General features: G+C 44.5%; 1 protein-coding gene across 2 annotated transcripts in view; it reads left to right on the top strand.

The window, feature by feature from the left end:
- The first annotated feature begins 435 nt into the window (after positions 1 to 435).
- Positions 436 to 25,786, top strand: part of STX16 (syntaxin 16) — a 296,294-nt gene continuing 270,943 nt past the window's right edge. Inside the window, exon 1 of one of the 2 annotated variants that reach the window (XM_069651061.1) lies at positions 436 to 711. In XM_069651061.1, the coding sequence (XP_069507162.1) occupies positions 631 to 711 (81 nt within the window). In that variant the 5' untranslated portion in view covers positions 436 to 630. Of the gene's footprint in view, positions 763 to 25,786 lie in introns of both variants that reach the window. The other variant, XM_069651060.1, reaches the window with a different exon arrangement.

The raw sequence follows: 25,786 nt of genomic DNA, 5'->3' as shown, positions 1-25,786 counted from the left end.
TTCTTCCTGGAAACACCGACAATCACTAGAAAATGCTGAGGTGTTTGGTGATTGCAAATATGGCATTCCAGCGAACTCAATAGATAACTACAGTAGCAACCAGTGGTCCTTTAACAAAGATAATTTAGCGAGAGGAAATGTTCGTTTAAGTGAAACGTTCGATTTCGAAATTCTAAACACCAGTAAAGCATGACCATTCGTCTATAAACTACTGCATTTATATGGTTTCTTTGTGTGAAACGATAGTGTTTTTCGATCTCAAAATTCCAGGAAACTTACGTGTGACTCTAGCAACACTGGACTTTGAGCGCGTTTTTCGCAAATATGTATACAGTAGGGGAGCTGCTATACTACTGTAGCAGTCATTTCAAGATGGCCGCTGAGCTTGTTCTCGAGTCGCTTGGCTGTCATGCGTAGTCCTTCCTCTATGTTTCTAGTATTGACAGCTCTCGGAACCGCAGGTTAAGTCACTGTCTGTGCAGCACTCATTTTTGCTGCTAGAACAGTGCAACCCCTGTTCCTGCAGCAGGCAGGACACCGGGATGCCGCCGGCAGCCCCTCCGTTGTAACGGGATACGATCGGGTGGGCTGCCCTGTCCTTTGGGCGGGCGGCCCCGGTCATTCCCAGACATGGCAACCCGTCGCCTCACCGAGGCCTTTCTGCTGCTGCGGAACAACGCGAGCCAGAGCCGGCAGCTACTGGCCGAGCAAGTGAGTAATGACTCCTACGGCAGCCCTCTGCGATCAGCAGGCCGTGTAGCGGTGAGTCTGCCCTCCTACCCATCTCTAGCGTGTCTGCAGTGATGCCCGTGCCCAATTCCCCCCTGCCACTCTTCTGCAACAAGGGTACCTGAATCCTCCTTCCCCTCTATAGCGCCTGTATGTAGGGTGTCCTGGCTGGCACCCGTAGTTTACCTAACTTAACCTTAAGTGCCAAGGACGAGTATACTCTTCCTTTTTTGCATAGACTTCAATAATAGCCTGCCACTTAAGGGTTTGCATCTGCAGAGGTGCCCGTGCACACCCTTTGGTGTTCGGCTGGGGTACCCACTTCCTATGCCACTCTACCCCCTCCTTAGCGTATCTTTTCGCGACTCATGTGCAAGCTTTGAGGTGCCACCTACCTTCTCTAGGTAGCTTGCTCAAAGTGTTTCCATTCTTTAAAGCTTGTCTCCTGGGGTGTTCGTGTGGTCTATCCACTATCCCCTGGTCTACCGTTTCTGGGTACCCTTTACAGCTAGACTGACAGCTTTCATAATTCCTCCTCCCGCTATATCTGCGGGTGAAATGCTCAAGCCAACCCCCTTACAGCACGTTTCATTAGTTTGCACTACTCCAGCGCTCTAGAGTTTAGTAGTCTATCCTGGGATTCTTTCTTCCCACGAAATGCCCTTGTTCCCACTTCTTAATGTGCACGTGGGAAGGACGCCACCCCTCTTCAAAGTTGATGGTATGCCCACAGTTACTCCAATTAACGTGAGATTGTCTTTGCCTACACTCATACAACACACCTCCTAGCAGTCTTGTGGGTGTTTCCCCGCCCTTCAATTCCTCTAATACTTGTGGAGATGCCCCTTTTTATACACAATTATTGCAAGTGCGCTAGTGTGCCGCTCCTGTCAAACTAAAGGCACTGCTGAGGGTTAGGATGGAACCAGTCGTTTTAACCCTGTAAATGTATACCTGAAGGAGGCACCACTCCACTTGTCTTCTACTATGCTCGTGTTGTTGCCTCTACCCTTCTATACATGTGTATAAGTAGCGGGCCAGTCTTCCTTCGCACGTGGGTGCCTCAGCAAACATTCTACCCCTTTTATATGTGCCAAATATCTCAAATTCCTGCACGTTAATGCGTACTTTCATGTGTCCCTACCTGGCCGTCTGTGCCCCCCAAACCCTCTTTAGTGTACTTATCTAGTTTCACCTAATCGCCACTCTATGACGCCTCCATTTAGCATCTGTCACGACTCACAAAAGCTCAAGTCACAGGATGCCCTTGACCTCCAACCACTATATAACAGGCATGTTTTGGCAGCACCGCCCCTACCAATCTTTAATTGTGTAACCGAATTAGCGTCTGTTCTGTTGGAGACCCGTGTCCTGCTCTAGCTCCATGTAGCATACCCCTGAGACACATTCCCTGTATAGCACCGTCACTGGGATATTGCATTTTTACCTTTATAAATCTAAAGCATAATTATCCGGGTGCATCTGTCTTGCTTTCCCACTCTGTAGCTCATGTGTCGATGTCCTTGGCTGCTTGGTATTTTGCACAGGTTACCAGTCAGTCTGATATAATCCTCCACAGTGCTCCCGGGTTAACTTCCCTTCGATCCCATTACATCATGCTTGCCCAGGTGTGCCCGTCCTACCAGACCCACTGCGCATCAGCAGTAATGTATAGATCATCTGGGGACTCCTACCTCCTCACCCTTCATATAGCCATGGTTCCGATGGAGCTCTAGCAACCCTTATACTCCCCTCCCCCCCCCCCACTCCCAAGCATGCGTGTGCAGTGGATTTTGGCTTCTACAGCCTGCTCTAGTGAGACATGAAACCTATTTCAGTGTCATGATGTACGTTACAGGGCTGACACTTTCTAATGGTTGACCAGTTTTTTATAACATATGCACTATATAATAATTTATACACGATTAAAAGGATATTATGATATAGCACCTGCCCTCCTCTCCTAATGTGTTTATGTGGACCCACCCCTTCTGCAGACAGTTCTGCCAATTTAGAGTGGGATTGGGCACTTATCGCTTAACTTAATCTATTCATAACAATATTTCTACCAGCTGCTCAGTAGGCAGTTACTATTTTTTAGGAGGGATTTTGGAAGTCATTGCCTGTGGCAGGACCTAGACAAGCCACTCTAGGGCTAGCAAGGTTATTTACAACCCCATTTGAGGAAAGCCACTCTCTTAATTAGCGTTGACCAGGAAGCAAGCCTGAACTAAGGAGGGTAGCACCGTTATGTAGTACACTTAACAATTGGTATAAATCATAATCAAAAAGACATAAACAGGTAAGTTATAGAAATAGCACTATTTATCACAATACTAAACTAAGGCAAACTTTAAATATTCCAAGGTAACCAAAAATACTTCAGTACACATTTACAACCCGCTATGGGTTACACACTACTTTAGAATCACAAGCAGTTATTCACATAATAAATACATTTTAATAAAGTAGGTACAAAAGGTGTTACACAGCCAAATAATTATAAGGCACCCGGCACCGTACACTACAAACTTCAGATGCCCAACCCTAGCCTGCACTAAGCGTATGGAAGTTTTTTAGGTGTCTCAAAGGGTTCCTGAAGGAAGATGTCAGTAGTCCAGGAAAGTCCACTCGGCCAGGGCAAGTCAAATAATGACGATAGTTAGTTCAAAAAGCAAAATACTTAAGTCTACAGTCCATTTTTAGTAAATTGATGGGCGAAATGCGCCTCAGTCATTAACGCTGTGCAGGATCATCAGGTTGTGGGTTCAAGGGCGATCACTGGTTGTGTCTAGGTTCATGTGAAGACCTCAGACTCTAGGGGGAAACACACAGACTATGAAGGATTGACCATCATGGATGAATTACTCTATGCACATATTACATTGAGCCCAAGCAGTGTCAGGAGGCGCTCAGCAACTTGGCGGAAGGACTTTGGTCTTCCAACAGGCTCCTCTTCTGGGGGAGAGCAGCACAGCAGATTTCCAGCATCCTAAAGAGCCTCCAGGATGCACAGGATGAGTTGAAGCCAGACGTCCTTGTACAATGAACAGCTGGGTTCAGGTTTTGCAAAATAAATAAACTGATATACGCTCAAATGACTGAAAACTGGCACTGGAACTTGGTCAGGTGTGGTGACTGACTGGTCGTACCAGTCCAAAGGAGGATGGCCCTTTGTCAGGGTCTTCCCTGTCTTTTTTGAACATCTAGGTCTGTGATGCAGATGTATTGGCTGATCCACTGCTGGTTCCTGCAACAGTCCTCCGTTGTCCCTCAGTAGTCTTCTTCTTCAGGTCTTCTCCGCTGCAGTGGTAGACTTGGTTTCTGGGTTCAGCTCGTCTCCTTGTATCCAGAATCGGGTCTATCCCAGCCCTCCAATAAAAGGTACTTGTAAATATTCAGACAAGGTGGTGGCTGTCCAGTAGTGGACAGCAAGCCTCCCAGAATCTGCCTGGCAACATCCAAGCCTTTGGAGGAATGTGGATTGCGGGTAGACGGCTCGCTCCCCAATTCCTGCCAGCCCACACACAAAGGAGAGCCGTTGTGGGCTTCTTGCAAGTAGCTCACCTAGGTGCATGAAGGATCGGCATCCCCCGCCCCCCCCACCTAGTAGGGTAGGACGGCCATCAAAGGACAGGAGATTTGAGCAGGACTGAAAACGCGCAGAAAGGCCATTTTGAGTATATTGCGGTTAAAAAGGTAACACAAAATAATGTACCTTCAAAAAGGGTGAACATGCTACGACTGCCACCAGCCTGATCAGTGGATTCCTGGCAAGTAGAAAAAATGCTACTTGGGACCAAAAAAAGGGACTTGGTGCCCCAACAGCACGCTATGTAAGAGGGCTTGTGCTGCAAAGGTAAAAAGCATGTCATAAAAATGAGAGGACTACTCCTGCACTGATAGACCTTGGCATAGGGTGTACCCAAAACGGCATTGGAGAAAGGGCCACATGCGTCCCTGGCAGTACACCACATAAAGGGGGGGGGGTGCTGGCATATAAAAAGCATGGATGCCAAAGCAAAATTGGGAGTAATATACCTCCCTCTCTTCCTCGCCCCCCCCCCCTTACTGGAATCCCAAATGAGGGTCGAATATCCCCAAAACAAGAGTGAGATATAAAAAAAAAATCACTTTCAAAGTCAAGGGAAAATATTCCAGTGAGGCCAGCAGAAGTGCTGGGAGGTTTAGGACAGAGGGGGTATGATTTATAAACTGACAAATACCTGACACCATGGCACCTGCTGTGGGGGGTTGCCGGGGCAGGTACATGTCCTTTTATACAGCAGGTTCATTTGGGGGAATGAGTGGGGTACATGGCACCTGTCCTTGTTACGTGTATTCGGTCTCCAGTGGTCACAAGCTGCATCTATGACACCTGATACCTACCATTCAAATATTTTTTTTCAAAAGTAACCTGACTTCTTCGAATGACTGCTGGGTTGGCACAAATGCTTTTGCCTGATCTGTATCGCTTGTTAATCTGTTGCTGACACCATCTGCTTGCTTCCCTGTTGGGTGGCACGCCTTTCAGCTTGCTCTCCCCTATAATACGGGTGATTACTTTGTTGTTCGTGCAGTAGCACCCTCTTCACTTGAGCAAGAAGACCGCATCAGTATTTAGAGAAGCAGCAGGCCGTATTGTGGAGATATGGCTTGGTTTTGTTGTATTAGCAGACTGTTGTATGGTGTCAGTGAAAATGGTTAAGATAACCAGAAATGTCCCAAAAGCGAAGGAAATAGCCTTCATTTTCACTGAGTAATGCAGAATGCATTTCCCCAATAAAGCATGTGCAATACACGGTTATATGTGAAATCGCTGGTCAATTTTTAAATTTTATTTGGGGGTCCTCCCTCACCCAAACCCCCATGTAAACCCCCATGTCTATCCTTTTATCCCCGTCCCCACACCTTTAAAACCTTACCCCACTATTACATATATATAGTTCTTGTTAAAAACTTACCCCTCTGTTTTGATTTCCGTAAAATGACTGGCTACCCAATAAACACTAAGTAAATTTGGCCGGGATATCACACTGACGAGGGTTCTCTTGAATAGGTTTCCCTATATATCCGTCCAACTAAAGACACGAAGGCTGGGTACCCTGAGACATTGAATATTTGTATAACCACAAGAGATTGAGAGCATTTTATGTACTTGATAAACTACAGAAATGTCTGCAGGAGAAAGGACTACCATTAATTTAAGATTAGGCAATTGCAGCCTCATGTTGTGGGTGTCCGCAGACCTTTTTGGACAGCTATGGAGCATGGCCTCATGTTGTGGGTGTCCGCAGACCTTTTTGGACAGCTATGGAGCATGGATCTGTAACCTTTGGCTCTCCAGATGTGATGGACTACTCCCATCGGTCCTACCCAGAAAAGTCAATGGTGGAGGATCATGAGGGGGTAGTGAGGGGGTAGTAACACTAAACATCTGGCCAGTCGCCAGTTGCAGACCCCTGCCTTATAGGAGCCAGAATGTGAGAGCAGGAAGCTTCCACAATACGCAGATCACACTTGGCCCTGGTTCCCGCTAGGCTATTGTTAATAGCCGTGCTACCCCGTACAAGAGAGTTTGGCGAGGAGCCTCTAAATATTTGAGAAATACAGCTCCACCACACAAAACCATGCTTTTCTAGTTTAAACTATGAAAGAAATTGAGACCCTGATATCAAAACAAAGTGCTTGTCTCAAGATGTTGGAAGGTAGAGCACTGGCATCGATTGGCATAAACACATTGCAAGAGTTTTTGGCAGAATTCTGCCCTTGATTCCAAAAGCTTTGGTGTCATTAAAACCCCAATTTCTCTCCAGTGACTTGGCAGAACCGTCTCAGAAAGCTGTACAAACACCTGGGAAGCAGCCATGGTTCAAGTAACATAAAAATAGTTCTGCTATGCCTTCTGCTCGATGCAAAGAGCTGTGTAATTGTCCGTGTGGAAACGCCACACTCTGAGGCACTGCCGCTCATGTGGGAGCTAAAAATGCCAATTTCTGTGAAGTTCGACATATGTCATCTACCAAAACACTGGATAAGATTTAGAAGTAGAAGTATTTTTGAAGGTAGGAGCAAAATTATTTTTTTTAGGCCAGCAAAAAGATCACTTGTAGGGCTAAAACAGCCCCTGTTGCAATACATCTTTACATGTAATTATGTTTTCAAATTAATAGATCTTACCTTTTAAATGTCCTCCTCAGATCAAGCAATAATAATTTTGGAGTTCCTTCTTTTTGTACTGCTCTGTTGGTACTAATGATCTGAACATAGCAGGGGAAGGTGTCTTTTGTTTCTTATTTTTTGTTGGAAGGTTTTTTTTAGGGAATACAATTGGCTGGTGTTAAGATGGATTTCTGACCTGGTAGGCAGAGGTTCAGGAGGCCGGTCTAGTTTCTTGGAACATAGTAACCTTCTGGACAAGCCAGACCAATCAAGGTAGCTTGGCGGCGGTCAAGACTAGGTCTCGGGAGGGGTGAGGGTGACTGAAAGAACTCAGTGAGCACACAGAGCAAAGGACACTTACAAATCACTCCCATTCAGGTGTAAATATATTAAAAATATATATACATTTATTTCAAGGCCTTTGAGTTTCAACACACAAATCAAATCACAGTAATACTATTAAGCCAACACAATCCTATCTACATACACATATGCAAGACCAATGAGGTCTAAAGGGGTAATGCACGAAATGGGTCCACAACCTAAAAAGGGGAAGGAAACGGGCAGTGCAAATAGTCTTTAGTCCCTTCTGCATCCAACACACTCCTAACTAAGAGGCAGTCCAATCCCTAAGAAGAGTGGAGCCTATTGCTGAAATGTACTTGCACTGCTGGCGCACACAGTAGTTCAAATGGGCAAAACTGGGTCTCTTCAGAGGGCTGTAGCAGCTCAGGAAGGTGGGTGAGGTGATGAAGAATAGGTACCCACAATTCGGGGAGGGCCTCCACTTGAGGGCACAGTCGATTTTTCAAGAGTTGGAAATAGTTTGCTAGTTCACACTAGCAATGGAAAGGAGACGGGACCCCCAGGGGCCACTTGTGCACAAAAATGGATGGAGGCACCAGGGGCCACCGGTTAGGGTTGCGATTACTCACCGACCTCCAGCACACTCCGGACCAAACTTCGACAGTCGAGTCCACTTCGGTTTCAGGTTCAAGTGCGGAAATTTTGTGGCTTTCAGCAACGAAGATGCAGCGATGATTCCCAAACGGGACAGTGGGGATTTCTCCACTCCTGGTGGATGGATCAGGCCAGTTTCACTTTAGCAGGCTTCAGGGGCGAGAGGGGCACAAATGCAGCGCACCTGCAGAGTTCGTCACCACGGCTGGGCGACACGGTAACCGCATATACTCCGGTTCGGGCACACTCACTTTACTCCAGTCCTGGGAACACCAAGTGTACGAAATTCGGGTGTGAGAGTGCTGTGAACATGGAGGTAGCGGCGTACCAAGTTTCGAGGGCCTCCTCGCAATGGCGGCGGTATCGGGGCAAAGAGTTTGCGTAAACTGGTCAGCCCACTGGTTGGCCCAGGGACACTTCCGAGAGAGCTTACTTGCAGGGTTTGATGAAGGTGCCGAGAATAGTTGGTCCCACTATTCCAATGGGCCAAAGCATCTTCGCAGACCTTCTAGGACAACCAGATGCAGAGACCAGATGCAGAGGGGTCCCACGGGATGACAGCGGACTCAGGGTGCCAAACCTTCCAGCGGTTCCTTGACTCGTATTCTTAGTTTCAGGATACTTGGCTCTTATCCTTCATTCAGTGAGAACTCCAGAGATTGACATGGTATGGGTGATTGGAGCCTTCTCTTATCCAAAATCTCCTTTGCGCCAAAACAAAGAGGACCCAATGGGATATCTGCTCACATACAGGTATACCATACGTGGACCAATCACGAACCACGGTGGTCCCAGGCATTCACAGCACTCCAGACTCTCTGGCACCCAGGATGTGTATTGGGAACAGACATCCCAGCCCACATCCTGGAGGCACACACGCAAGGCATGCAGAAGCCCGCGAAAGCTTGGCGCTTCAAAGGGAAATGCATGCCCAATTAAGGACTGACCAGGGTCGACTCGACCTGGGGAAGGTGAAGGGGGAAGATGGCCAAAGGACAGGACAAAGAACCTCGTGGCATGGCCATTTTGGAGCCAGGCCACCTATTCGTGCCAAACGCGATAATCGCGGTTTACCTTGCAGGAAAGGGTTAAAAATATGCGAAATGATAAGCTGCCACCAGCCCTGACCAAGGCACATCTGCACTTCTCCTCGAGGGCCTTTGGAAATTGCTAATAGACCCAAGTGTACTGTACTGGAAGGTACATTGTACACTTGTTACATGTTGCAGAAAAGTTGCAACATTGGAAAGGACTAAGGGAAACAAAGTCTCCCAGTACTAACTGTCTTAAGGGCATGTCAGTTTCCCCATAAGAAGTGACCAAAAAGCCCAGAGGAGTGCAGCAGAAGGCTGGGCTCCTTTGGTAAACATCAGCAAGAAGTTGGGGCGAGGGGACCCAACTGGAGGGAAAATTACACATAAAATATAAATCTTTCCTAACAGCTGGTATGCTGCTTATGCACCTGGCTAGCTCTACCCAAAATGATCCACCACTACTGGCAAAAACTCCCTAGTCCGTGTGCATCTATTTTTAAGTGTGGGTATTCACTAATTTGTGATTCTTGCTGTCCTTCATTTCTACTTGATAGTAGAGAATGTAGAAAAATCTATTTGAAAATGTGGAATATGTGACGCAGTGCTTGCCTTTGTACGTGATCCACATGTGACTCCTTAGCTGGCCATTTTCTTTCTTTGTCTCTCCAACATGAATCTCTCTGCACATTATAGAGGTGAGGTAGATGAAGACCTCCTTTCATAGTGTCCCATTATTTGCTATCCCAAATGCACCCTCCACCCACTCCACCACAAGTCTAGTTTCTCACAGTTCGATGAAGGCCTTATCTACCTCCCACTGTTCCTTCCTAGGGAATCTAGGCACCCATTTTTTATACTATCCATTTCTACACGTTAGAAGCATTTAAGTGTTTTCCTTATCCTGTCTTTTCGGGAAGGTGCTTGTCAATTCAACATTTCTGAACATATGTAGGCTGTACAAATGTAGACTTCAATATGGCATGAAGCCTCTATTTCAAAGGGGTTTAAGGTATGTCCCTAAAAGTGTCTGTACTTGTTCCAAAATATCTGCCATGGTACCCGTAGAAAGTGGCAGCCCTTACCAAGCTTGCTTTGTTTTGTTGTGCTGTTTTCATATACATTGCAATGGCCTGTCATGTAAACCTGTGTGAGGTATGAGCATTTCTACACATCTTTCTAAAGTTTGTATTGCAAGGCATGACATTTTTAATTAAGAAAATGACATTTGAAGTTTTCATGGAGGTTATATACAGCAAGTCTCCCAGTAGTCATTCTAGAGTAATTGCTAAACTTGACTAGGCGGGGGGGCGGTGGGGTAGGGGGGGGGGGGTTTGGGGGTGTGTGTGTGTGTGTGTGTGTGTAATTTACGACACCATATGAGGAAAATGTCATACGTAGCAGTTTTTTAAATGTCAACCACCAAATGAGCAGGGCTCTTGAGAGATGCAGGGTGCCATGCCCTGCAGAAATTGTAAGCGGATCAAAACATTTTGTAAAATGGTTGGAACCTGCATTTTCAGTTGGGTAGATTCATGGAACTCTCAGAAGCCTTATTGTAGTGAGTGTTTTCTCCCTGTGGTTACATTGGTGCTTAAGCCATCATTGTGTCTTTGCATGAATGCAGAAGTATTTGTTTTGTCCCAAATGGAGGTAAACCCGTTCTGGCCCCCCGTTTTCCTTTACTTTGCCCCGTCTGCTTTTATTTTCCTTTCAATTAACATTTATTTTCTTGCCCCCACTTCACTAAAAACTGTTGTGGCCGCGCTGGAATTTTCTTAATTAAAGCACCTGGAGAAAGTGTTAATTCAAATTTTTTTTAAGCTTGTTCAGACTTTTGTTCCTTTGACCATCGACCAATTTACACTTTTTCAAGCCAGTTCTGTTTATTTAAAAAAAAAAAAAAACAAGTTAAGGCATGCAGAAGCATCAATTCACCTTTATGCACATTTGTACCCATCAGGGGGTCAATGAGCTTGTAACAAGCAAGCTCATTGGCCCATGCCAGGTTGTTACCAGCCCGAAAAAGCCTTTGTCGGGCCGGTCGCGTCAGTGCCACCATGGAAAGGGAAGAAGGATTATGTACAGTCCATTCTGCCTTCCATGGCTCCCATCTTTTTTGCTTACTTTTTAATTCTTTTTTCAAAGGCTGGCATTTTCTTTGCTTCTATATTTTTAATGGCCGTCATAGAAAAGGAGAAGGGACCAAGTAACTCGCTGGCTGTTGCCCCTGCTGCTCAGTGCTCGATTCTTGGGCTTTAGCCTGGACCATTTACTATCCATGCATTTCCAAGTTAGACTCCTCTCTGCCAATTGCACGTTCTTCATAACCGATGTGCCAGAAGCGCTGCATTCCCATCAGTGTAGTGCTCCATGCAGCAGCCCGCTTAGCAACCAGAGCAGAATAATCAGATTGCATCCCTCGGAATAATCGTATTGCATCCCTGGGCCTACCAAATTCTATTTGCTTCCCCTCTAAGCCTCCATGACCCTTGCAGCTTTTCTATTACCTTTTTATAGCTATACGTTTGAGCCAGCACGCAAATGTAAAAGACATCATTACTGATGGAGCAAGAAACACAAGATGTATGTTGTCTTAGTCTTTTACTTTCCCTGGATCAAAACCAAACGGCGAAAGAGGCCTTCGAGTCTGATCTACCGAAGACCATTTCTGATTTGCTTAAACTGTCTGCCGCCCAGAAAGCCCTCATGGGTAACTAATCCTCTGCTCATTTGCTCACTACGCTGCTCCCCCCCCACCCTTTCATCAAACTTGCGGCTCTGAAATGCTCCTCTGTGATGACTGGAACTCTGAAAATGCCTAATCTTGTTGAAGGTTTGTCATTGAGTTCATTGTCAACTTGGTGCTTTACAATGTAACGATGTCCATGGTCTATAGGTGCTTTAATAAATACATCGGTTTTGAAATAGGAACATTTGCCATATGGAGCAAATAATCTCTTGGGGCCGCCAGTGAAGATAGAGCCGTCAGTGAAACTAATGGACACGTGAATATCTCCCATCAGTTGTTACAGGGCTGGTAAGAAAAGGGAGGGAGAAACGTCCTTTATTTATTTAAAAAGGTTACACTTAACCTCCCTTGCATCTAATGTGAAGGAGTGACAGTCTTGCAACTTATGAAGGGGTGGGGGGTGTTTTCACTGCCTCCAACTAAACAGATGAGAACGACTTGCAGGGAATTCGTTGGCAGGTGTTTGGATGGCAAGAACGATTTGTGCAGCTGACTGAACTCCATCCCTAGGCGAGTAAAGGATGAACTCCGTGCAATAATGAAATGGGGATGCGCTATCTGCAACTGATCTGGTACAGGGGTCTTGCAGATGATAATTATATCCATTGCTGCAACAAGTTTGGGTCGAGGTCCCTGGTAGCACGGAATAGTACTAGACATAATTGTATTTCTCACATGGAGGTGATGAGTAAGAGCCCTGGTACACAGTTTGGAGTGGGAGCAAGAGCCTCAACGCAAACATGGGAAAGGGATCGTGCAAAACGTTAGCGTTGTCTGTAAAGAGGAGATATTGAAGTGAGACCCTATTTTTTTGTCGTAGGACAGATGAACAGCTAAGAATTAATGAGGTGAAAAGTTCAAGGAACGTTTAAAAAAATAGTTCAGGGATTCTTTGTGTAGTATCATATGCATAATGGCCCTGCCTGATAGACATTGTGGTGTTTCTGTACAGATCCCGTCTTGCTCGAATACATGTCTATAAATGAGATGGACATGTGTGTTCCCTTGAAGCCCATGTTCAGTATGCTTCATGATAAGATCCCTCATTATTTATTAGAGACCCCATTGTCTCGCTGCGCGCTCAGCTCGTTGTGATTTTCTGTATTGACCAGATCCCTCGTATTCTTCATTAGAGACCCCATTGCCACGCTGCGCATTCAGTTGGTTGCGGTTTTCTGTATTGCAAGTGGACGCTAAAGGGAAACGCATTTCGTTTTTGATTGCTATAGTATAATACGCTCTAACAATACCATCAGACTTGGTCAACCACGAATTAACCTCAAGAAAATGGGTGCAACAAGCTTCAATTTCTGGACCCCAGCTCTGTGGAATACACTTCCCAAGGTTCTCACAGAGAGTGCTTCAACCATTCTTTGAAAAACTCTCAAGGCGTTCCTCTTTGACGAAAAACTTGGCTAAGCTGCTGTAGTACCCTTGTTTTATGTATTTGTTTTTCTTGTTGCTACTTTTCTATGTCTGTTTCTTTGAGTACCCTAAGGGCTTTGGGTTAGTGGCGCTATACACAAATAATATAGAACAGGATAATGAATATCATTGCTGACTCATTCAATTTCTGACTAATCAAAACGTCTATCACAAATTGGGCTTACGGTTTGGCTATCATGTTGTATGCTATTTGATCGAACCTGATGTGACTTTCAATGAAGATTCATCAACCAAGCATATCTGAACGATATTCTACTTTCGTTTCATGTCATTCAGGACTCTTCTCTGCGATCCACTTGACGCAAATGTTTTAGACCAGTAAATATGAAAATTAAGGTTTGAAGTGAGAGGCTAGAGCAATCATTTGTTTTGCAAATTCATTTTATGATCTGTAGAAAATAAATATTACTTGTAAGCTTTATCCCCGCTGTGTTTTTATATTAGCCAAGGCACAGACAGCAAACAGGTTCTCACTGAAAACGCCAGGTTTTTAGTTTTTCTAGTTCAAAGCAAAACATAAACCCCACATGCTCATAATCTGTGAGCAGGGCCATGGTAATGCAGGGATTACCTACCGATACTCTTCAGTGCTTCCTTGTCACACTTCATGGGTGAGAGGCACCAGTCGGCGTTACAGTAACCCATATTGAGGTTGTCGAGTTTTATTTGTGTTTTTTCTTTATTTTTATGTTTGTTCTGCCCTTCCCTCATCCAGCATACCACTCTCCTGGACCCACAGGGCAGTAGTTGAAATTTATGGGCAAATCCATCCCTTTGCAGGAGAGTGCAGTGAATAGTAAGTACTGTGACGAGGAAGATGAGCACTAGGAGAACTGAAGATTTGCCTCCATGTCCTCTTCCTTATCCCAATAAGGCTGACATAATAAAGCCAGAAATGGATGGGTCTAGTAACAACTATGACCACTTTAGTATGTTGCAGGCAAATCAATCACCATATTTATTTCTATTAGCATTCCAGCATTCACTTTTCATCGTGGCTGCTGGCGCTCAACACACCAGTGCCAAAGGCTGTGGAACTGTGACCTTGTACCTTCAGGCAGTATTAGCAAATAAAGGTATTCAGGTCAGCCCACATAGCTGCCCTGCAAATATCCTATATTGAAACTTCCTGAGCCTGTGCCAGGACGCTGACATGCCCCTGTGTGGATCAAGGAAGTAAGGGGCTGGCCGATCAGCTGCTGTGTATGCTGCTTTAGTCTCCACCTGACCCATCTGCTCATTGATGGTGCTGATGTTTGTTGACCAGGTTTAGATCCACCAGGACTAAGTCAATCAAAGCTTACTACACATCTACTGTCTACCTGAGGATGCAAGACTGTCCAGATATGTCAGAATTCCTCTTTCCACATCAAGCATACACCATTTCTCTTTCTCTTCCTCTTTGGAGGAACCACTCTGGAAGGACCGCTTCCTGGGATTGAGCGCTGCACAAGAGTCCAGATCTCAACCACGTCCCCTAACGTAAGGGCTGAAGTAATGGTGACTAGAAATAACGATTTCATGGTCAAATACCTGATGGTAATCGAATGAATTGACACAAATGGCAGACCTTGAAGAGCCCCCCCATACCAAGAGCGAATCCAAGGTGGGAACGTCTGCTGGGGTGACTGGCTGTGTCAAAGAAAACCTCTACAGAGGATTTGCTACTAATCCCTCCCCATCCAGTGCCATGGTTTGTAGGTAGGATAGGATGCAGCCAAACCATCTAAAAACTCGTTTGAAGGAACTGCAGGATGGAAGGAAATGGACATCCTAGAGCATGTCTCGTTCATTATACACAACATTCTGAAAAATTCTTAGTTTCCTTTTTTTAAAGAGCGAGTGTGTTTTCGTGTGTTCGTTTTTCATAACTCCAACCTCAACCACTCTCAAATTGGACAAACACTCTAACCAAAGAACCAACCACCCAACAGAGCATAAGACATCATGGAAAATAGCCACAAAGGAAGGCTGCAAAGACTGACCACATACCTAGACCCAGACGAAAGCCTCAAGTGACTCTCCCACTCGTACGTACCGGACGAACATATCCAGACCGGCAGAAGCATCTAGATAGACGCTGGCCTGCGTCGCATCTAGATGGGATCGATTGAAGGATAACATGCCTGCGCCTAGAAAAACGTGAATGCTAACATGTGCCACACCTAGAGTTGTGAACACCAGCCTGCGTGGCGCTCAGTTGTAGTTGTGAATGTTAGCATGCCCACACCTGGACGGGTCTCTAAACACTAGCCTGCGCCGCATCCAGATAAAAGTGGGAATGTTGGCATGACCACGCCTGGATGGAGTCCTAAACATGGGCCTATGCCGCGTCTAGATGGGAATGTGAGGGCCAACAAGTGCCACACTCAGACAGAACTGTGAATGTTAGCATAGTAAAGGTCAAGTAACCCACTAACCAATATAAGCTCAAACTCTGCATACTTATCTCACTCAAAAACTCGCACAACCATCTCTCGCACAACAAGCCGCACACACTTCACAACACTGCAACAACACATAAGCCGGAACAACAGCACACGCGGACTGACTCCGATACCTGCACCAAAGCTTAGCACCCGATGTATACTGAGTTGAAGCTGCCAACAGAACACCACTCCTCTCACTATCCTACTCCCTTCTTCACCTTACTAACCCATCCCACCTTTATCGTTTACAGATCCGCCTGAGCGCCTGGGGACCAATTCCGTTGGTGACGGTGCGCGGAACAAATACCTTTAACATTTAACATTGTAAACGGCTTCAGCCAGTTGCAGTAAGACGCTGGTTTTGCCAGCCCTCCCTTCCAGTTTCAAATCCATCCTCCCCGTGGGATGCAATGCTTTTCTTGTTACCAGGTACAGGTATGATTGGAAAGGACATGCTTGGCAAAGGGATCATCTGTGCTGATGCCAATCTAACAAGAGTGGGGACCAGGACCACCTCTGCCATTCTGGGGCTGCCAGAATCCCCTCTTGATGCATAGTTTGTGGTCCTGGTTAGTACCGTGGGCAGTAGGGGAAGTGGAGCTAGTGCATGAAGTAAGTAGCCCCTTGTGCCGCAGTACAACCATGGCATCCACCGCCTCATCCGTCCAGAGATGGTAATTTGGAATTATCATTTGAGAACTTGACTAGTGAGACAGGAAGCAACACGTTGCTTAATTGGAGTCCTGAATTGAGGCTGCAAGATGGTGAATTGCATGGATGCTATTAATACTCACTTCATGAAGATGTCATTTGATGGGGCAGGATATAAAAGGAGGCAGACAGCAATTTAAAGACTGTTAGAAAGTGAGTTATTTGTCACTCCAATATGTTTTGCTTAACTATTGCCAATTTAACACCCATGCAACAGCAAGACACTTGCAAACGTGTTAAAGCTTGGACAACTTTACATGGTCTTTTTGCTCACATTAGATGGATTATAATAGGTACCTGATAGTTAACAATTCTACCATTACAAAGTCTCAGTTGATGATCTCCCCTTAGTCTGATATTTTCTGTGACTTAATTGAGTCGTGAATGGAAGAATAGATTAAAAGGCGGGGAGGAACATGGGTGCAGCAGGAGTTTGGAATGGGTTTAAATTCTAGTAGTGATTAGTGATATTAGTGTGACAATGTAGTGTTCAATCTTATAGGGGACAGAGGAGAGAACTATTACTTTTAAGAGCGGACCCAAGAAGCGGACACTTGTGTTCGAGTGTAGAGGAGATGGCGTTGTGGGGATTCTTATTATTATTTATTTATTTATTTTTTGCTGCTAGTTTAACTTTTTTTATACTGAACAGTCTATAGATATAGATTGGCTATTTCCTTTCGGGATGTGATTGTTAATAGGTTTCAGTTGGATCAACATCCACTAGTTTGCAAGCTTCTTAAGGGCATAGGGGATAGTCTCCACTTACTCGTAGATACTCTAGCCTGTCGTAGAGTAAGTGTGCTTTTGGCAGGTCTGCAGCGTTGCCACTGTACCCACGCTGGCGCTTCCCAGTTTGGTCCGTGCGAACTGCACTGCGACTGTTACGCAGCAAGTCGGCTGACGTCCTTGCGCCACTGTCCGTGTGACCAATCGGAGACCCGTTCAGCTTTCGCATAGGAACGGTATAGAATAAAGCTCTATGAGGGGCTCTGGCAGGTGATTCTCAGTAACAACTGTGTTACGTGTGGCCTTTGTAGTTCTTGCCCATCCTCCTTTGAGTAGTGGTGTATGGGCTCGGCTGGATCCTTTCGATTATGACTTTTTTGTCTTTGTATATCCCAATGAGTCTGGAGCTCCCCCTTCTGGTCTTTGGTCTCGTTACGCATCATTGCGACTTGGATTGGTCTTTTGGATATTCCCTGGATCTGATCAACTGGATGGCCGTTAGGGTTGTCACCTTTTCTTTGAGGCAAAAACAGGACTTTTAGCACCCACATTTTAGAAGCCCCACCCCTCGACACACCCCTTTCGTAGTTTCGAAAACTGCAAGGCGAAAGAAAAAATCATGCTAGTTATGTTTTTACTGATCTATATTCGTTTTTTAAAATGCATTCTGCATTATTAAAATACAAAATAATGATGTCTGGCTAAAATTACATTTCAGAAAATGATATACCATAAAGGTTTTACTTTGGAAGGATAAAAAGCTCAGCTGGTTCTGACAACAATGGATCCACTGATGTCAAGCTAGACCCTGATATCAAGCCAGACCTGCCTACAGCTGAAATCAAAAATTCTGAAATGTCTGGTATTTGCGTCGTGCACCTACAACACCAAACATTCTGCCATTGTCATATCGCAGGGTAAAAAAGGGTGGTTATAATTTCATCTGGACAAATCGAAATAAATAATATATACAATCTTCTTCTATTTGATGGTAAACAGGGCTTATGTTGGTCACATTAGATGTGACACAGATAAGGCACAGAAGGATATTCTGATATGTCTAGGATCACTCACTTTAGTTAAAAGATGAAGCTAGGGGTTGAGACCAGCCCACAACTTAAATCTCAGGACTTGCCACTTGCAGTTTTGTTGCTTTTTTATTATGTTTTTGTTATTATTATTGTTTTGATTATTTATCTGTTTTTCCTTTGCTCCGCACTTTCCAATTCTCCCTTATTCCATGCACTTTTCCCCTTTCCCTCTCCCATGCACTTGCACATTCTAAACGTCACTGGGCCTAGTAAGATCGTTGTTTTTGTTCTCCCTGGTCTTGTGGCACTCTGAAAGACTTGTATGCGAGTGTGATACAAATATCATGTCATATCCCTTAAGGACTTGACCTCATATTGTACATGCGAGATAGGAACAATCCTCTCACTAAGCTGCCGACACTGTGCATTGCAAAGGTGCGATTGCCGGTAGGGAATACAAGCTTTATAGCTTCATTCCCCCGCCCCTACTGAGACGGTTGTGTACACAAGAAATCTGTAGCTCTGTGTCTCTGACTCTCAAACTCAGTATCTGGACCAATCCTGGAGGTTAGGCAGGTCTGTATCAAGCTGTTTAGATTTTTTATCATGATGTGCATTAACCCACTTGTCTATCTTGTTAGATCAATAGATGGCACTGATCATTTACCAACTAAAAACTCATTTTTAGTATTTGAAAGCCGCTGTAAAATCGCCCCTAGATGCTTTATTTTAAGCTTTAAAGTCAGTAAATCCTTAGAAATATACCAGTGGGTTGAGAAACTGCAGTGGAAATCTAGCTTCAGGTTTCACATAAATCACCGCTGCTGGCACGTTTAACCCACCAAGATAACATTCCAAAAGAGATTCATAGCGAGAAAAAGTGTTTCTTCAACCATTTTATAAAGCACAAATCAATTACCGAATGGTCTGTTGGCATTTTTAAGATATATTGCCAATATTGCCCAAACAAATGAATTGTATAGTAGCAAGAATGTTACATCTGGCATTAAGCTGACTATTCCAAACCCTACCAACCTTTTAGAGGCATAGGCCAGTCATACAGTCCTGCCGGATAATATTTTCCACCAGAATCATATTCATTTTGTGAGATGAGATACGAGGCTGAGCAGCGAACACTGACTTGTGACTGACTTTCCTTGTTCCTCAGTCTTTTACAGAAACTTGCCTGTTATTAAATCTTCCTATGTTATCATGCTCCCTTACACAATAGTGAAAAGTTGAATGTTCCCAATTGGAATGCATATCTAGAAGAAGCATGCTTGAAGGTTGATGTGGGCTGTAACTCTCACTAAAAATTGGTTAGCTTGATAGGTCTACAGAGAAGGGACTACATTACAATAAAGCTTTAAGCATTGAGAAGAGGTCTCATAACATGTCTGACACCTCCCATCCAGCCCTAGCTGTTCATTCAATAGTGGTTTGCGTTCTGGGACTTGTAGATCTGCTTTTCACAAATGTGTGTACCTCAAAGCAAACCAATTGACACAGGCTAAAAAGCAACACTGACCACTAGTCTGCTTCTTTCCCACCACTTCCTCCATACGCTATATGGTGGTTGTGAAGAAGAGGTGCATATTTCGTTGCACCATGTAGGTCAGGTGTAAGTAGTGCATCCTGTGCTGAGTGTTTTCTGCATTCTGGTTTTCGTAGTTTTGCTTCTCATTTATCATTGCACACCTGTAAGTCACGGAATGAAAAAAGGAGGCATGCTCGAGTGCCCTAGTCATGCATGACACTGCAATAAGGAGTTCTTTTTCTGCTGGAACCTAGGATTACTTTCCTGTAGTTGCATCCATGAGCCGTTCGGGGAGCAGGGCTCTTGCAGACATTTTGGGACTTGTGGCAGGTTTTATTTGCATTTTCTCTTCTTCGAGCGGTCTTTTGGCCTGTAGACATTATTAGAAGTAGTGTGCCTGACCACCATTGGCTTCTTGACTGATCAGAACCATAGCATAACCCCAAGGGAGTCCTTCTTTTGACTTGTGCTACATTGTTTGCTTTGTCTTGGATATGTATTAAGTGAAATATTGACGTGTTCCTGTTATTCTTTCCTCCAGCTTGGGATTAGTGTTCTCATCCCGCTTTGCTGCCTTTTCCCTGGTGGAAGTGTTCCCGTAGTGTCTCTTCCGCCAAGACATTTGGAGGAGAGACTACTGCCTTCCTGGTGGATTACGCGCAGAGTTAACCGCTTACTTTGTTCAGGGACTTATCAGACAAGGCTTGTTGCTTCAGCTACTTGCATCCAAAATTGCTTATGCTTATGAGTCTGATCTTATTCAGGAGGGTGACCAATGTCGGAGCTTTGGATCTGTCCAGTTATTGTCTTTTTCTTCAGTAGGTGTCACAGGTCACGTTTACAGGAGGACCAAGTCAGGCTCTATGATTGAGTTCCTTCGATTTTGAGAGGTTACTCTGAGCATGGGTCTCTCACTGCTTTCCTAAAAAATCTTGACTGATCAGTTATTTTTGTAGAAACGTTCACCAGTTTTCTCCTTTACTCTGGCAAAGTGGGTTATGAATCAATACTTCATATTTGGATCCTAATTTGTAAGAGAGGCCATGCCCTACAAGGTCTTTTGATCTAGATGTTAAATTCCAATGATGTTTAAATGCTTTTACACACTGGAGATCTGGTCTGTTTCAGTCTTTCGCACAAACTGATACTGCTGCCTTCAGCAAATTGGCGCTTGAATTTTGCAAGCATTTCTTTTCCCAGTCCCAAACCTTTCGATCTGTAAGGGCTCTTTATTTATGCTGGCCCCCGGAGGAGAAACATGCCTTGGAATCGGCTATCGGCTGCTTGAGAATTCTATAATCCAGGTAACCCTAGAATGTAGTCAAATTTACATGTTTCTGTTTTGGGAACCTATATGGTGTTCTTAATAGATTTAAGTTCACAGTAAATGGGCCCGGAAAATGATCCTTAGTTTTACTGCATTTGTTTCTTTAAACCACGTGAATATAGCCATTTGTCTGCGTGTTCGGTGAGGGGGAACCACCGGAAATATAAAGGGCTGAGACAGCCCACCTAGAATTTAGCTGCATTCTTATTTTTGGCCATCTTAATTCCCCCCCCCCCCCCAAACCCCATGGAATTTCATTTGTATTTAGTATATTTGACAACTCCCTAAAGAGTAAATACATTGCATATAGTAATATGTTGTATAGTCTGTGAGGGCGTGTTGTCACGGTGTCTACCTTTTGGATTTGAGACCTTTTTGTTTCACCTTTTTTAACATAAAATGTGGTTTATACAAAAAAAGGGCAGGACTGACTCCAGCTCAAACGTGAAGGGCAGCCATCCAGATCTCGTCACACACTTGATCATTAACCAATCTTATTTAGGAGAGTGTGCTCCTCAAAAACGCAATGCTGCCGTTATCACATCTATCCTTAATGCTCCAACAATGGAGCCTTCGGTTCTGGTCAACTACACACCAAACTAGGTTTTGCCCTGCACAGCTCAGGTGATTGAAACGAGGGTTCTGTGCCACTTTCACCCTGCCTTTAACTGTACGACTTGCATGATCAATACCACATCCATTTCTATGCTCTGATGTTGCGTATTCATATGAAGAACACCTCACTATTAGTGGCCAGTCCGCGTACCTAATGAAGCTTGCTCACATATCCACACAAGGCATCTTTTCTCATGGCTGTCTCCACCAGTAGCTCCAAGGACTACTGTGCACCACAATCACCCTGCTAGCCTTGCTGTATCCATCTCCTGTGTTACTGGGCAATATTCCTTCCAATCAGTGCTTCAACGCACAGTTTTGGTGATATCTGCACAAAATCTTTAAGTCAAATGAACAAACATTTGTTTCTTAGGGACTTGTGTTCTTTTGGAACTGGTTTATTTGTTGCCTCTGCATTTGCCTGGCTTGAATTTGCTTACCCTCTATTTGTCTAACCCAGAAACATGATTATGGGGCGGTCCTTAAATACCTTCAGAACAGATTAGCACTCATTGGGTAAATATTATAGTTTTCTAAACCTGCAGAAAGGGCATACCAGCCCCTATGGCACCCGAAGGTAGATGTCAATGCCTCAGCACAGCAAGGGTGTTTATTTTGGTATGGGGGACCATCACACCTGGTACAGCCCTAACTGCGGATCTGTAAAGCTATTGGTACCTGAGGCACACTGGCAAGTTGCCATGAATATACTGCCTTCAAGGTTGTACAAATATACCAGTGAAAATGTGTTTTAAAAACAATATTCCTTTTGGCGACTATGGTTGGTATATGTACTGTTACTCCACACATTGATCTAGGTTGGGAGTGGGGAATGGAGAAAAGGAAATCTGTATAGTCTTGCACAGCGTGAAGGCCTTAGGGTGGCTGTGCTGACTGCTTCCTGTAGCGGCCCTTGGAGGAAGAATGGCCTTTTGAAGGCACGCCATGGCTTGAGGTGGAAAGTAGGGTCACAGTGGCGGAGAGCGTAGTCGCAGCAGTGAGAGCTGGTTCACCAAGGACCTTGGAAAAAGGGGCTTGTGTAGGAGCGGAGCTGCATGCTGTGGGGGCGGGGCTCCTTAATCACCTTAACCCAAGCGGGCCCACCACCTGAGGGATGAGTGCACTATTTGTACGTAAAACAAGTTTGTTGTAGAATCGTCTGGGGAGCAGCTAGATTAGACTATTGAGCCAAACTAACCCAAGTCTTGCAGAATTACATAAATTGGCATATTATATAAATGTTTGCAACAGTTAAAACACTCCATATATTTTATTACAATCCACCCCCCACATGTAAATGGACGCAACCTCTTCAAAGAAATCCCATCTTTCTCCAATACCTGCATTCTCACTGGTAGCCGTTATCTTAACTACCATCTTCAGCTCATGTGTAAAACACATTTCTCTTTAGGATTTGTCCGTGCTAGGTCATGACGTCGTCAAACAGTTAAACATTTGTGTGCAAACATAATTAATTACTAGTAACAAATGGCCTGAGCTCTTTAACCTTAGCCCTAATTTCACATGGTTCCCATAGATACTTCAAGCAATATGAAGAAGGCTGAGTAATCGCGTTCTCTTTGAATTAACAATAGCTATCTGATCTGCCCCGGCTCACTGGCTCAATTGGAACATTCTAATCTAAATAACTGCCATTTCATCGCACACGGCACATCTTGAGAATACAATTGATACTCCTGGGTTTTCGATTACTTTAACCTCAAATTGCTGAACCCCCGTCTTTATTGCTGATCAAATACAAATAGCTGAAAACCCTCTGTCAATTTCCCATGCATTCAAGAGATTACATCTGCTATCGGGCCATAAAAACCATGGCTAGCTCATTTAGCTGAGCTGACCATCGCTAAGGTCCTAGTTACTTATTTACCCAACCTCTGGCCTGTGAAACTCTGCAGAACCAGTTTCTCAAAATCAAACCTTGGCTCTGTTTATAAAAAATCCCACTACATGTAGATTCATAAATCCCCTTTATATGTTTTCTCATTGTGCACGCATATTTAATAAATACTATCTTTCCTTTACAGTGGATTCTTCAGGACAGGTCCCCCTTTCTTACATGGGCATGATGAAACTCCTCATTGCCTGCTTCTGGGCATTCCATAGCACGTTATGTCTGTCATTTTGTGGTTTCAGCATTGTATCATTCTATACGCGTGCAATCTAAAATGTATCCACTTGAATCAAAAAGTAACGCTAATGTAATCATATCCCATTCACAGTTGACTAAACGGGATACTTATGAAATTGTAATATTGCACCCTTGTTCGCTGCACCCCCAGTCACAAATATGGCGTGTACAACAAAACCTACTCTTGATTGTGGCAACCTTTCCTGACCACCCCAACATTGTGTGAAGCAATAAGACATCTGCAGGTTAAACTGGCTCATATCCATATACCTCAAGTATTCCAGAGCAACAAAGGAGGCAGAGACTTTGTAATCCAAGAATGGAGATTATTTGATATGATTCTTTTGAACATCCTCACCAAAGCCAATCGCCTTTCTTTTTTGAAAAAGCCCTCAAAACATTCATTTCTGAACCACTTACTCCTCAGAAAGCAACGTAAGGAGATTACGTTCACAGAACCACTCCATCTGAGTCCATTTAAAAAAAAAAAAAAGAAAAAGATCCGTAAAACGTTATGGCCTTTTTTCCCAACCTGAAAAATAGAACCATATTGAAAATGCAACTTAAAGGATAGTTCCGGGACTTTTTTTTTATTGTCCCTACGGGTCGGCCATGTGTTTGTAAGCATAAATCGGTAGATCGTAGGAAACTTTCCTATGGACCTTACCCGACTTTTCGCCCATTATCGCACTCGAAATCAGCCTCCATTTTGTGATAATCCTATCATTTCGCCCCATCGACCTGGCTCACCTGCCTTTGCGGCACTAAATCAAATCCCCCGCCCCTGAAACAGACTTTATCAAAACATTCATATTCCCCGCCTCTATCCGTGACGTGACTGAGCTGCGTAGGCAAACGCGCCCAGGCGTCTTCTACGCGACTCCACACAGACCCCGGAAATCAACACAGATCAGCTCACAATACAGCGCACCACAATTCGGAATATGAAACTGTACTTTGAAATCAAACCGCAAGATTGTAAATGTGGTAAAGTACATTTATTTGACATCAAATGTTTAGAGAATATTCAGCGATTTGCATTTTTATTTGCTCATGTTCCAAAAAGTTCGTATTGAGGGAAGCGATGTTCGTGTGCAGTACACAGGGTGTTGGTTTACGATAAAAATAAGCTCTTCGGTCGCACTGATAATCGCATGGCTGTTCCAACAACGAGGCACTAGGCCACCACAACGGTAGGTATGTTGCATCTAACCGTTAGTACCGCGTAAGGGCATACTTGTACTTGGCGATCGTCCCATAAAATGGTCAGGGTGGTAACGTTGTTCACGCGGAGAAGCAACTGGCGGCTGTAGAAGCCGTCCGCCGGTGTCTGGTACTCGTGACACAGACGGTAGTGAATGATGTACCTAAAAACATAAAAAATGAAATTAGTCTCACCATCAGATCCTTATTAAAATTATTCATTTCATAGCGAGGACAGCGCTACTGGGTGTACACAAGTGTTTAAAGGCGTGGCGAGGCATGGAGGGGGGGGGAGTGGAGTACAAGGTAAGTAGCATAAAATAATAAATAAATAGGGCCAGCTGGTGGCAAGTGCAAGGTAAGTGCAGAACAAGTGCTGGGAAGGGGGGGGCTGTAGGATACTGAGACAGTCCCCCAGTGCAGGGGTTGACAGGGAGGCAGTGCAGGTGGAGAGTGGAAGGGCCCAGGACCGAGGTCGCAGACAGTGGACCAGTTGTAGCAGGGGAGAGGGAGAGAGAAAGCAGAAGCAAAGAGGAAGGTTTTGAGGTACTTCAGTAAAAGCAGATGTTTCTCCTCAAGATAGTGCGCGGTAGAAAACAATATGCCACATAGAACGAACAAGTACAACTGAACCCGTCTTTAAAGCCACTGTATAGTAATGAAATTGCGGTATAAACTCATCAAAAGTTACTTACATTATATTTGCATTTTCCATTGTGTCTCTGTGTAGGGCAGACCCGAAACACCACTCCTTCTTTGCCGACGTTACTTCTTCTAATGAACGTGGCTCATCGTTTAGTTTCTGAAATTTTATTCATTATCTTTTCTTAGTCTTTCGGGATGGTCCCGGCCTGTCAAGGTCAAATCACAATAGAACCTTATACTGGGTCGTGGGCCGTTCCGCCACCCGAGCAAAACATCAAAGCAGCTGACCTTCACTTTGAGCGAGCACACATTTCTAGTTTGGGCCTGCAA

The sequence above is a fragment of the Ambystoma mexicanum genome, chromosome 3p (genome assembly GCF_040938575.1).
Source record: "Ambystoma mexicanum isolate Mex_15411 chromosome 3p, UKY_AmexF1_1, whole genome shotgun sequence".
Taxonomy (NCBI): Eukaryota; Metazoa; Chordata; class Amphibia; order Caudata; family Ambystomatidae; genus Ambystoma; species Ambystoma mexicanum.
This window is presented reverse-complemented; position numbering and strand designations above follow the sequence as displayed.